This window comes from Pelmatolapia mariae, linkage group LG10_11 (genome assembly GCF_036321145.2).
Source record: "Pelmatolapia mariae isolate MD_Pm_ZW linkage group LG10_11, Pm_UMD_F_2, whole genome shotgun sequence".
NCBI lineage: Eukaryota > Metazoa > Chordata > Actinopteri > Cichliformes > Cichlidae > Pelmatolapia > Pelmatolapia mariae.
In genome coordinates this window covers 50,106,795-50,119,469 of record NC_086236.1, presented here as the reverse complement: position 1 = coordinate 50,119,469, position 12,675 = coordinate 50,106,795, and the positions used below count along the sequence as shown (strand labels likewise).

Sequence of the window (12,675 nt, the reverse complement as noted above, 5' to 3'; positions counted from 1 at the left end):
CCCCCCCCCCCCTTTTTTTTTTTTTTGCTTGCACACTGACTCAGATAAGCAGCACAAAATCAGCAGGGGACCACCTTTTTATATTGCCTGAATGCTCCCCCTGTGCAAAAGCAACTGTCCTCATTTGACTCTTGGCAACAAAGCCAATAAGCCCCCATTATCCAAAATGTCAAAACAGTTTATTCTATCTGGAATTCATAGTAACGAACAAACAACCAGCTTTAATTAGTAGAAAAATTATTTTAATCTTAACTTATTATGGACAATAGAAAAGAAGAAGAAACAGCCCATCATCTGTACATTGGCTTTGCTTCATAACAAATGCAACCTAATGCTCAAATTATATATATCCAAATAATCTGTGTTGTGGTGGTTCGTCAGAAAATATACCCCATCTAACTACACTATTTACAAAGTGAGACACAGTAAAGAAAAAGTGTTGCAGTTCTCAATCAAGAACCTCGAAAATGGCGCAGCTTTCACAGTGAGCCGCTGTTTTCAAACTAAAACGTCAATCGAAAATAAACATTTCACTCGGAGATGAAATATGTACAGTATAAATATGGCAAAAGTAAACCAGTAGAAAAGAAGTGCTTTCTGTCTTATGTACTGTAAGACGGTTGCTTTTAGGCCATGACAGCGGTAAGCTGCCTGCAGCTCCCTGCGAGCACACCACCGAAGAAGAGACGACACTGGTCGCCGGGGAGTTTCTGCAGCACGCTCCAGTTTCCTCTATTTCCAGTAGGGCCGGCATTAGAGGGAGACCTCTGTCTCCAGAGTGGAGACTTATCTGGGATGCCCGTGTTCCCTGAACCAAACCTCTCCAGCGGTTATCATACTGATGACAATCAGACCGCAGCAGAACGGATAAAAGTCATTAGGCCAATCAGAGGGAGCCAGACTCCCCTTACTTTGATGCTGAATTGAATAAACAGCCAGGGACCGCTACAAGGACAGAGGACTTGAATGTACAGCATTAAGACCACCTGACTGATATTGTGCAGGTCCTCCTTGTGTTTCTGAAACAGCTCTGACCGATTTTCGGATGGAGAAGGGACCTATGGGGGTGTTTGTCCACAGTCGGGTGGGCCCTGGGGTTCTCCCAGTTCAGACTGTAGCTGCACAATCCAATTGGGATTTGGGGAATTTGAAGGGCTTTTTGATAAGGTTCTTGAGTAATTTCTGAGAGGTGGCAGGGCTCCACTGCCCTGCAGAAGTAGGCCGGAGAGTAGAGGTGCATCTGGTCGGCAACAAAGCTTAGCTGGGTACCAGGTGTCAAAAAAACATCCACATGAATGCCAAGATCCAAGCAGAACAGTAACGAAAAGAAATGATGAACGCTATTCACTTCAGCTGATGGCGGAGCCAACGTTTGAAGTCTCAAATCCGTTTCCAGCCACACAGCCCCTTTCAGAGGATTATTGTGTTTGGCAAAGCTTTGCTGTTTAGCCAGTAAGTGCTCATGAGACTCTGCAGTGCTTTCTGATACTTGGCAGTCATGTGGGCTGCGGTCAGGAGAAGACGTTCGGCCAGTCTCCTGTTGCTTCAGGAACCACTTCCAGGTCAAGTTCAGGGGTCACCTCGACCCGAGGTGCCGCTTCCTCTTGGCCCAGGGGCACATCTTGTATTTGACCTGGAAGCAGAAAGAGGGAAAAAATGAGTGGATTTGCACGATTCTTCCAGTGAAATTCTCTTTAGCGTTGGCAAATACACATTAACACACAAGTTGGCAGAGCAGCACCATCAGCTCTGATGCCTGACTCAATTTACCCGTGTCTGTCATGCAAATGAGAATCAAAAGCAGCCTTTTCCTCTCTGCGCTGTTCCATCATTTGTTTTAATGTACCCTCATCCTCACTGTTAGCCTTCAGTCTGAAAAAACAGCACCCCCGACTACACGACAGGATGTGACAGACACGGAGCGTTCCCGTAAATATGATCTGAGACTCGTGTCACAGTATAAAACAACAATAAGTCAACTCGGCGGAAGTTTTTTTCTACTGCTGCAGACCTCACAATCCTTTATTAATATTTTAGAATCATTTCATTATCTGAAACACTTCAAACACCTTCCAGAACAGAAAGGGCTGAATCTTACTCTTTGAAGCAGACACATGACTCGAATAGCAAAGAGACAAATTATTCCATTTTTTTTCCTGAATATTTTAACCTTGCTGATGAGCCTGCAGTTGTGTGAAGTCACAGATGGAATACTGGGAAGTATTCATATTAAAATATATAATATAGCTTTCTGCTTTAAAAGCCCTTTTTGAATTTTTCAATTCCACAATGACAAAATGTGTTAAGAGCAAAAAGAAAAGGCTGTCAGATCATATCGAGGCTGTCTTTCAGGAGTGTTGCTGCCCTTATTCCTCACTGAAACAATGCTCCAGTCTGGCTGAAAAGTGTTGAAATGAAAAATGAAAAGAATAAAAAAGATGAAAAGATTTTATTTTTCATCTTTTTTAGATATAATCTCTCAGCGTGTCCTGGGTTTGCCCTGGGGCCTCCTCAGAGTGGGACCTCGCCCATGAGACACCCAGGAGGCCCGAACCACCTCAACTGGCTCCTTTCGATGTGGACGAGCAGCGGCTCTAGTCTGAACCCCTCCCGGATGGCCACCACCTCACCCTATCTCTAAGGGAGAATACAGCCACCCTTCCGAGGAAGCCTATTTCTGCCGCATGTATCTGCAATCTCATTCTTTCTGTCACTACCCATAGGACGTGACCATAGGTGAGGGTAGGGACGTAGCTCGACCAGTGAGGTCTCCACCCTTTTCCAGCTGAGGGCCATGGCCTCAGATTTGAAGATGCTAATTCTCATTCCCAGCGCTTCACACTCAGCTGCAACTGTTCCAGTGCGAGTTGGAACTTAATACTGATCTATGAATTATTCAAGCTTAAAAAAGGCACCTAACTCATGGGAAGAACCAGTGTTGTGCCTACACACAACTGACAACTTAGCAAAGATACAATTTTTGTATCTCTAGGCACTAACATCAGCAGCCTTTCATTAAAAACACAAGACTTATTCTCATTTCTTTAGCTGAATCTGTGAAAAATGCCAAAGACATGTATACCAACAAGGTGATTCTCAAAGAGCTATTAGCTGAAAACTAAAAGAAATCTCAGGAATCTAGACAGTGGAGGACAAAAGAAGAAATGGAAGATGAAAAGTCGTGTCTTTAAGAAACATTATCTGGAAAGAATCTGATTGGCAATGGTTTAATTTTTCAGCATGGCAATGATCCCACAAATACACATAACTGTACCCTTCAAACAGTCAGGATGGGATCGATCTGGTTGGGATACCTTTTTTCTTTTTTTTTGAGTAACATCCTAGGTGTACTGTAACTTTTCAGCATTTTTATACTGCAGTCCAGTTTGTTATGTTTCTTTCAGATCTCTTTTTGTCTTTTCATCGTGCAAACCTTCCTTTAGCTCAGTCCATAATTGGTGGCCTTAAACTTCCTAATGCCAGGTGTCTGTGTTAATAATTCTTCCTTATTAACACAGACAGCTCTCATCTTGCCTTTCTCTTGTGCGTGTCATGTGGTGAATATAACCACTCCAAACAGCACCATGGCAACTTTTCTCTCTTTAAATAGATTAAGGAACTTAAGGACCATTTGATGTAAACTGGTCATTAAACTGAGTCTATTAACGAAATTCCTGTGGGTCAGGTCTGAAATGAAAATCAAAGAAAATGAATCCATATTTTTAGACATTTTTCTGTGGTTATAAAATTTGGATACAGTGTAAGACTTTAAGACTTTGAAGAAAACAAATATTTTCTAATGAGATGAACTTTTTTGTCAGTTTTTAATCTGTTTAATAGTTTAATTCATTTTCTCAGTGTTGTTCCTTTGTATTCATCATCCCTTTATTCAGGCTATAACTGGCCAATATTAGGCAACCATTGCCTAAGAAATAATGCAGTACTCACTACAAGGTCACTTTACCTTTGAACTATTAAAAAGGTCTTTAAAAGCACTGAAAATTGTAAAAGAACCCTGTACTAAAGGTGGCAGCCCTTTTGAATAAAAATCACTGTAATTTACTTATTTGTTACCATTTCTGGTGATTTCAGTGCCATAAAATGAAAGAGTTTTGCTGAAGTTGTGGCACTTGTGACCATTTAATGTCAGAAGGTCGTAAACTGAGTCAGACCTGACTTACGTCAGTCTTTTTTGTTTTTTGTCCTGATATTACAATAAAGTTAAACATGTTTAATTTTACAAACTTAAAAATGAGACACTTTCTTGAACATAACAACTAAAATACCTTTATTTGTAGATCTGATAAACTTTCAGACAAGGTCACATATAGCACAGTGTATCAGAGCTTTTAAAGGACCAACATGACCATGCAATGAGAACAAAGACATTTTAACTGTTTTGTTTGTTTTTTTGTTTGTTTTTTTAAGAAAGTGCTGTTTGGACCTCACCTGGTCTTTATAAAAAACACCAGATTAATGCTCTTCTGGTTTAAGGTTAAAGAATTACATGTGTTAGTGAGTTAATTGATCTATTCATGCATGTTAGCATGTTAACATTTGCTTATATTAAACAATGAGGTTATAATTGGTTATAAACCCCGTATTTGACAAACTTAAGTTCACTAAAGACCTCTAAATTCCAGTGTACTGATACAGCTGGCTCATGATATGAGATAGGTAGATAAATAAAAGCTCCAAGATTTACTGGCCACCTGGAAAATAGTGGTTAGGACATTGGAGATGAATCTCAGCTTGAAAGACCAAGAAGATGTGGTGAAGACATTATACTGCCTGAAAACTCTCACTTTACTCAAACGTTTGTACCTTGATCACATGGTCCCACACAAGCGTCTAACTGTTCTTGTACAAAGATGTTGATGAAAAGCTTATAAAAAAATCCTCGTTGAGAAGCCAGGCCGCTATAACGAAGAAAAGCAGGTGGCTGTGTTTTGAATCACACATTAATATTCTGTCACATCGGGGCCCTGTCGCTGTGATTTGCACACGCTGTGTCTGTAAGTTGAAAACACAGTTTTCAAGTGCGTGGACACGGCTGCTTTGTGTCTTATCTGCACTGTAGCAACAATCAGTCATGCTGCATGACTTTGTTGTTTTCTGAAAATATGAGACATTAGTCAACCTTAAAACATATTCTTTTAATTTCGGCAGGTCTTTAAGATTTGGATAGCTATAAAAGTAAAAAAACAACTTTGAAAAAGACACTTGGTTTTCTTTATTCAGCCAGAGGGTACAGAGCAGGAACCTTTTGTGGAGCTGTTAAACAGATCTGACAGCTCTGTTCTCCACCTCAGGCCCTCTTCAGTATGTACCGCTCAGGTTCCCAGAACAGAGAACAGTGTGCATGTGTATGTGTCCAAGGTTAAACAAAAGAGAGTCTTGGTCTAAACTTTGAAAGACAATAAATTAACATTCATGTCAATGATAGATATCAAAGTGGAGGCTTCTGGGGAACAGCTGATGGACCACTCAGCAAAGCTCCCCTGCTGTGAAGCTTCACCAAGCCTGCATGATGAAGGCGAGTGCACGTGTGTGTGTGTGTGTGTTTGATGAGACTGAGTGTTGGCATTCTCACAACTCATTCTTAATGAGAGGATCATGAAGTGAAGCCCCACAGATACTACATGCGAGGATGAGAGATGGTGTGTGTTTTTTCTAATGGGGACAGCCTGTAGTGCTTTTCAATCATTTAAGCGCTCAGAGACACCTTTTAATGTTCACCGTTCCCACTGTGTAGGAAATGTAACCTTGACACAAAGAGACACAAACCCAGAACCATCACAAAGTGGAAAATAGTGACTTTTTTGTGACGTGCTAAATTCCTCAGTGACCTTGGAAACAGTTTTTTCTGTTTGAAAGAGAATCTAACAGGAGAGAGATGCGGGGGTTTTTTTTTTTCTAATTAGTGCCGTGACACCCGGGCGCTTACCGTAGCCGTGTGATCTCTTCATGTGATGCTTCATGTTGCTCTTCTGGGTGAACCTGATGTTGCACACCTCACACTTGAAGGGCTTCTTTCCAGTGTGTTTGACCATGTGGACCTGCAGAGCGCTCTTCTGGTTGAAGGCCTTGTCACACTGAGTGCACTTGAAAGGCCGCTCACCTGCAGTAACACACAGGCCCACAGTTTAATCAGTATCAACAGATGCTAACCCAATATGTTCAAAAACTCACACATATTGTGTCCATTCTTAGTAAAGATTCTCCTCTGATTCATAAACAGCTGAACAAAACGCTCCCATTGATGGATAATGATATAAGCATTTTATTCCTGTAAATAAACAGCTGTGAAGTGAACTGCATTGTGCACAATATGTGATAATGGCCATTTAAAGAAATCATATTCTTTTTCCCCTCAAGACACAATTTATTTACATCTTCTGACACACAAGCAAAGCAGGTATGCCTATGTTGTTTTAAAACTTATGCTTAAGCTACGACTCTTTGCACCAACTCGCTGTACAAAAATAACCAAAGAAACAGCTCCTATTCCAGGGGAATTCAGGGCTACACAACTAGAGTCGCTTCTCCTCAAACATTTTTCATTTCAGGGCCTGTCTGTTAAGCTAGACATGAGATAACAAGCAGCTACAAACGTCAGGCATAACCTGGGAGCAGTGGAAGCTTTTCGTTTTTTTCTGCTAAAAGATAAAGAATAAAACCCCCACAGCACAAACCTGTGAGATAACCCAGCAGAGAGAGATCCAATCAGAATTGCTCATTCAAATGAGTCTACTGAAATGGTAACAAGCCAATAAAAATATGTTTTTTATGTGCTTATAAACTTTGCATAAACTTATGAATTAGTGAGCCTGAAAGGGAAAGATTGTAGCTGCTAAATATGACACAATCTGTATGAAATCCCACTGTTTTTGTCCCAACAAATAAGTTAATGTACCTAAATATCTATTGCAACGTATATGCCTATGTAGTCATTGAACCTGAATGTGTAAAAGTATAATAAAACAGCAATTATGAAATAAATACATCACTCAAACTCAATTATTTTTAAATAAATCAAGAAATTATGGAACAAACTCAGCCACAGCAGATCATCTGCCTCCAGCTTAACTTATCTGTCACACCAACCCTCCGCATGTCCTTCTTCACTACATCTACGGTGTGTTTTCTTACCTGTGTGCGTTCGATTGTGTCTCTCCAGCTGACTGCGCTTGGCGAAGGCTTTTACGCAGGAGGAACAACTGAAGACTCTGGGCTTCTGGGAGCTGGGTGACGGGCCCGGCTGGTGCACTCGTTTATGTTCCTGTAGATGAAATGAGTTTACAGTTACAGTCTAACTCTGTCCTCAGCAGACAGGCACTCACGCTATCAGTGCAAAAAAACCCTGCACAAATGTTTGTATTTCATCATTTGTATTCGTATTCCTCAAAGAAATTAGCAGCATCCTTTGACCTTGTCACAGAGAATTAGGGCTGCTTTGACAACACAAGGAGATTACACCCAGTATTAATATGCTCATCTCAGTAAATGTTTATTAAGATCAGTGTTGATCAGGAGTACTGATCTCAATGACAGAAAAGGTAGTCACTGTTTCTAAATTACTGCAAATATATTACCTTTCACATTTCTGTGCTCCAAGTTGTCTGTACTATTATCAGACAACATTTTCAACTACTTTTAGTACCATGATAGTGCTTTTTTGTATTATCAGGGAAATCTAACACTACTTATGCTAACACTTTGTACTCAGTTTTCCAAGTAACCAACACTGACCAGCTATTACACCCTAGCTGTACAAATGCTAAACCCTAATGAAGTAGAAGTTAATAGTGCAGCCCTCTGAATATTCATTCCTGTAGCAAATGAAATTCGAGGCTATCACGATACTGGGTTGCAAGTACACTATATTGCTGATATGAAAAATAATGTTTGGAGGAACATTTTGTTCACTGTGGGTCTAACAGTTAAGCAGTGACACTTTTGTTCTGTGACTATCCAGTATCATAGCAACAAAAGTAAAAGAGCTGACAAAAAACACACTATGGTGTACACTGAAGAACTGATAGGGTGATTTTGTTACATCTGGCATGAGCTAGGCTAGTCAGTCTCCCATTTCTACACTGTAAGCTATCCTGGCTGTAGCTTTACCTCTGGTGTACACACAAAAGACACCACCTTAACTTTTGGCAAAAAAGGCAGTAAGTTATTATATATTAATTGAGGTAAATATTCTATTGCAGCTTAAAAAGCTCCAGTGATTTATGACAGTGGACTACTGTACAATTGTACCACATTATTAATGTATCTGTATTCCTGATATTTCCGGAGGAATTTGCTTTGAAGCAAACGGATTGGGTATTCTGTAAGTGTGCAGTTAATTTTTTCAGTATATTACGAAGCTAAAGTTTTTGGATGTCTGGCTGTAATGAAAAAAGCCAAATCATTATCTGGGGTCCAACAGGAAAAATGAAAAATGACTGCAGGACTCATTCTTTTAAAAAACCCGTCAACATCCAACTTCTGGTTGCAGACGAATAAAGAATCTCAGGGATGTGGAAAGAGCTCAGCCACTCTCTGTGTGACAACAATTAATCTCCGCCACACTACATTCATGGCAGACAGTTACTGTTCAATGCACTGGGGCACATTTACAGAAAAAAAGGGGCTTTCACACTTTGTGGCCTTTGAGAAGAAACATGAAAAATAGCCGGAAGAGCACTTGAGTACGGAGCTGTGTCTTCCTCCTCCTGGGCATTTATGTGCTTGACTCTTCCTACCACATGAAGAGGGTCACCGGCAAAGAGAAGCACACACGCTCCTTCATGGTCCGATTGCTTTGTTGTGTAGTTAAAAGTGACAGGGACTGCAACTTGAAGATTTACCCGTACACAGGCTGTGCTGTATTGAGTTTTTTGATGCATTAAAATGTGAAGCTACTTTTCTTGCAGTCTTCAAATCTATAACTTTCACACCTAAGGTAGAGGGACTGACTAATAAAAATAAAATAAAAAAACAAACCGTGCCATGCAAGTTGACATACTACTTTAATAAAACCTAAAGAGGGTCATTTATCATTTCTATGACTTTATATATAAAGCAGGGTTTTTTTTTTCCTGTATTCCAAGAGCTGGATGCATATTAGCTTTAGATAAATGCTCTCAGTAGCTTAGATTTAAAACAGTTTTTCAACAGACTGTGTCTGTATAAGTTCTTACTTTCAGGTGTGTAGCTCGCTTGAAGGCCTTTCTACAGAGGCTGCAGACATGACAGCGGTCCTTGCCGTGAGCCTGTCTGCAGTGACGTCGCAGTGTATTGGCATTCTGGCACACTTGATTACAGTAGAAACACTGATTTCGGTTATCAGTATCCACCTGGAGCCCTTTCCCACCCTTATCAGTGGAAATCTGAAGCACGCACAAAGACAAAGAGCTTACAATGCATAATCGTGATGGTATAAACATCAACTGGCAGACACTCATTTCTTTGAGATCCGCTTTCTTTTACAGCAATCGAACTGCAAGATGCTGCCCGCCTTCGTTTAGCAGCTCTTCCCCTGGATTTGTGAAGCAAACAAAACAAATATACTTACGGTATATCCATTGTCCGTTGCTCCATTTGCGGACTGGGACTGGTGGCTAACCAGTATGACCTGCTGGCCTGTGGTCCCTGGCTGTCCTGTTAGGCCAGAATCATTCAGTACTGCAGGGAAAGTCTGACCCTAAAAAACAAAATATACATTGAAAAAGCACTTCATGACATAGCTCATGTCTGACACATTTTGATCGTCATGTTAAATTAGTAATAATGCAAAATAGCAGCTAGTACAGTCTGTAAATTGTGCTGGACATTTTCCATTTTAATTGCATTACCTATGTGTATTGTTTTTTTTTTACCTGTGTATTGAGGTTTAAAGTGACGCCATCCAGCATGCCCTGAGCATCTGCAAGGGTTAGTGTGACACTGCCATCACTGGCCACAGCTCCTGGTGACATCACTAGGCTCTGGGAGGCGGCAGTGTGAGACAGGGTGGTGCTTGGTGGCAGACTGGTGACTGACAGGAGAGAGTGCTTAAAAGGTTAATACCCAGCTGGTTTATGCCACCAGCAACTGCGCGAGAAATGCAGACACACAAAGAAACTGTATTTAAATGGACATTATCCTCTTAGTCACAACAGACCTGGATGCCGTAAAAAGGCTCATTTTTCACTTCTGCACAAAACTTTTTTCAATATTAGTGTCTCCATTGGTGTAGTGGTTAACAAATTTTCTTGGCAAATGAAGGGTCACTGGTTCAATTACAGACAAAAATCCCCTTTGGGGTTACGTCAGGGAGGGAATCCGGTGTAAAACTCTGGCTGTCTGTGACAAGGGAGCAGCCAAAAGCTGCAGTTTTAGCCCACTTACATTCACTAATCTCGCCTCTCATACTGCCTTATCAGAGCAGTTTTCATTTCCTGTTGGGTCTATGAAATCATATCTCTGGCGGCCAGAATGAAGGATAATTTCACTGCACGTTTTAAAGAACAGTCTTTTGACAAATATCCTCTCACATAAATCTGGGACACTTTCTAAGACAGATGAGGGTTTGGGCTGGCAACCACAGCTCTTTTGGTGCTTTGCTCTCTGACTGAAACTAACACTGGCATATTCATTAGGTTTGGTCAGGGAGGATATTACATTAGAGAGGCACACAACTAGACAATATTTGGTTTGAATAAAAATACAGTTTCTCAGTCAAATCACAGGTTGAACCATGTCTGCAGACAGAGCGACAGGAAGGTTTTAGCCAAAGCAACAAAATCAAAGATGCTCTCTGTGTCTCAGAGAAGCTGTGGGAATATTGTTATTATTTTTATTTCCACTTGAGTTAAGTGGAAGGTAATGAAGAGAGATAGATGAGACTGAAAATTTGATTAAGCTTCTAGGTGACAAACGAACCAGTCAACAGACAATAAGGGGAAGCTCTCTCACAGACTGGACTGGATAACTATAAAGTAGTTATTTAAGCTTCCAAAAGTTGTATTAGAGTATGCTGATAAACTGCTAATTCAGTTTGATAATATGTTTAAATTGTACAGCTTGTCCTATTTTACAAGGAAGTGAACAGGGGTGAGTAGAAGAGAAAACACTGTCGGAACTCTTTTCGCCTCCTACTAATGTCGGAAATCCTTCCAAAATGACAAAATTAAGATAGATTTATATGCCTTTGTTCATACTGCATATATCTTTTTTTTATTTTACTAGAGAGTATTTATATATTTTTGCATTTAATAAAATATTTTCTTTAAAAAATATAATTTATGGCGAATAAACAGGGTCACGGGGTTAAGTTGTTTTTCTTTTTTTGACAGATGCCGTATGCACTTAATCTTTAAAACACTGGGATTTCTAAAATGGAAACCAATAGCAGCTCATTTTGAGAGACCTGTAATTTTTTCTCTTTTGAATATTTACTAATGCTTATTAAGAAGACAGAAGTATTTATTATCCAATTAGTCAATCAGTCAACGTAACAATCGATAGCTGCAACCCTAAAATCAGACATAAGTGGGTAGCTAAAGAAAGAGGTGTTAACCATCTGTCAAAGTTAGCTTCTAGCATTCGAATTGAGGCGTTCCAAAACACTTGACTCCAGCAGCATTGACAGTTCACTGCAATTGACGAGCCTGCTTTAGCTTTTTGTCTGGAGAAAAATAAAAACCCACAACCCTGAGTTGCAATTTTTCTGGCATGCTTCCTGTTAGAGAGCAGAAAAGTTCAAACTTCATTTCTGTCATAGCAATTTTTTAATATCTCTTGAGAGATCTGGACATGGCAGGCGATTAGGGTTTCTCAGTATTGAAAATCTATCCGGTAGCTTTCCTCGTGCACTTTGATCTCTCCACAGTTGGGGGACCTCCCACAGTTTGTGCTGGTGAAGCAAATCCCTCTACTTCTAATAAAGTTTAGTTTCTCTGAAACCCAAAAGTCTTGTCATATTACAAAAAAATGCAAAAGGAAACCTGTTGGGATCCTGAACAAAATGTGAATGAAAACAAAATGTTGGCAGTTGCAAGTCAGAAGAGGATGAACGTGCATGCAGCAGCACAGGAGGGATGCTTCAGGGCTAAGAGAGTGAAAACAGCCCTGTTTTCACTCTCTGGTAAAACATAACAGAGGTAAAACATAACAGCCTTTATAGGAGTCTGATAAACAGGCATATCTTTTTTAGCTCATGGAGAGCTACTGGCAGCCTGCAAGTCATGCCAGCTACTGTATTTTAGCTTTTGAAAAAATGGCTTTTGTGAAACGATGTGAGGGAGAAGCAAAAAGAAGACGGTGCACGTCAAATTCAGGATCTTCTCTGGTCATGAATGTCTTTCATGACCAGGGCAATATTACATGCAGATACATATTTGAAGCAGGCTGTAAAAATTGTTTGGAAAGAATTCAACTCTCTTACCATACGCGGTTAGAAGACATGTATAGTCTTACCTGCATTTCCAGTATTGGCGGGGCTTTGAGGTAGCAGGTGGTCGTTGGTGATGGTCAGAGTTGCACTGGTGGTTTGGCCGTTTAGCGGTGATGCTAGCCTGATGCTACCGTTCATCTCAGCAGCACTGGGATTGTTTGGCTGGGGGAGCAGATCCTGACCTGCAATTGTGTTGCAGAACATGACTTGTAATTATTTTCATGAGGTTATTTGCTTCTATTATA

The 12,675-nt window shown here is 40.4% G+C and overlaps 1 protein-coding gene across 1 annotated transcript in view; it reads right to left on the bottom strand.

The window, feature by feature from the left end:
- Positions 1–265: 265 nt before the first annotated feature.
- Positions 266–12,675, bottom strand: part of LOC134636957 (zinc finger protein 236-like) — a 52,487-nt gene continuing 40,077 nt past the window's right edge. Inside the window, exons 26-32 of the mRNA XM_063487242.1 lie at positions 12,454–12,612; positions 9,873–10,030; positions 9,569–9,697; positions 9,195–9,383; positions 7,153–7,282; positions 5,948–6,121; positions 266–1,633 (exon numbers count right to left, since the gene is read on the bottom strand). Coding sequence (XP_063343312.1) covers positions 1,512–1,633; positions 5,948–6,121; positions 7,153–7,282; positions 9,195–9,383; positions 9,569–9,697; positions 9,873–10,030; positions 12,454–12,612 — 1,061 coding nt within the window. The 3' untranslated portion in view covers positions 266–1,511. The remainder of the gene's footprint in view (positions 1,634–5,947; positions 6,122–7,152; positions 7,283–9,194; positions 9,384–9,568; positions 9,698–9,872; positions 10,031–12,453; positions 12,613–12,675) is intronic.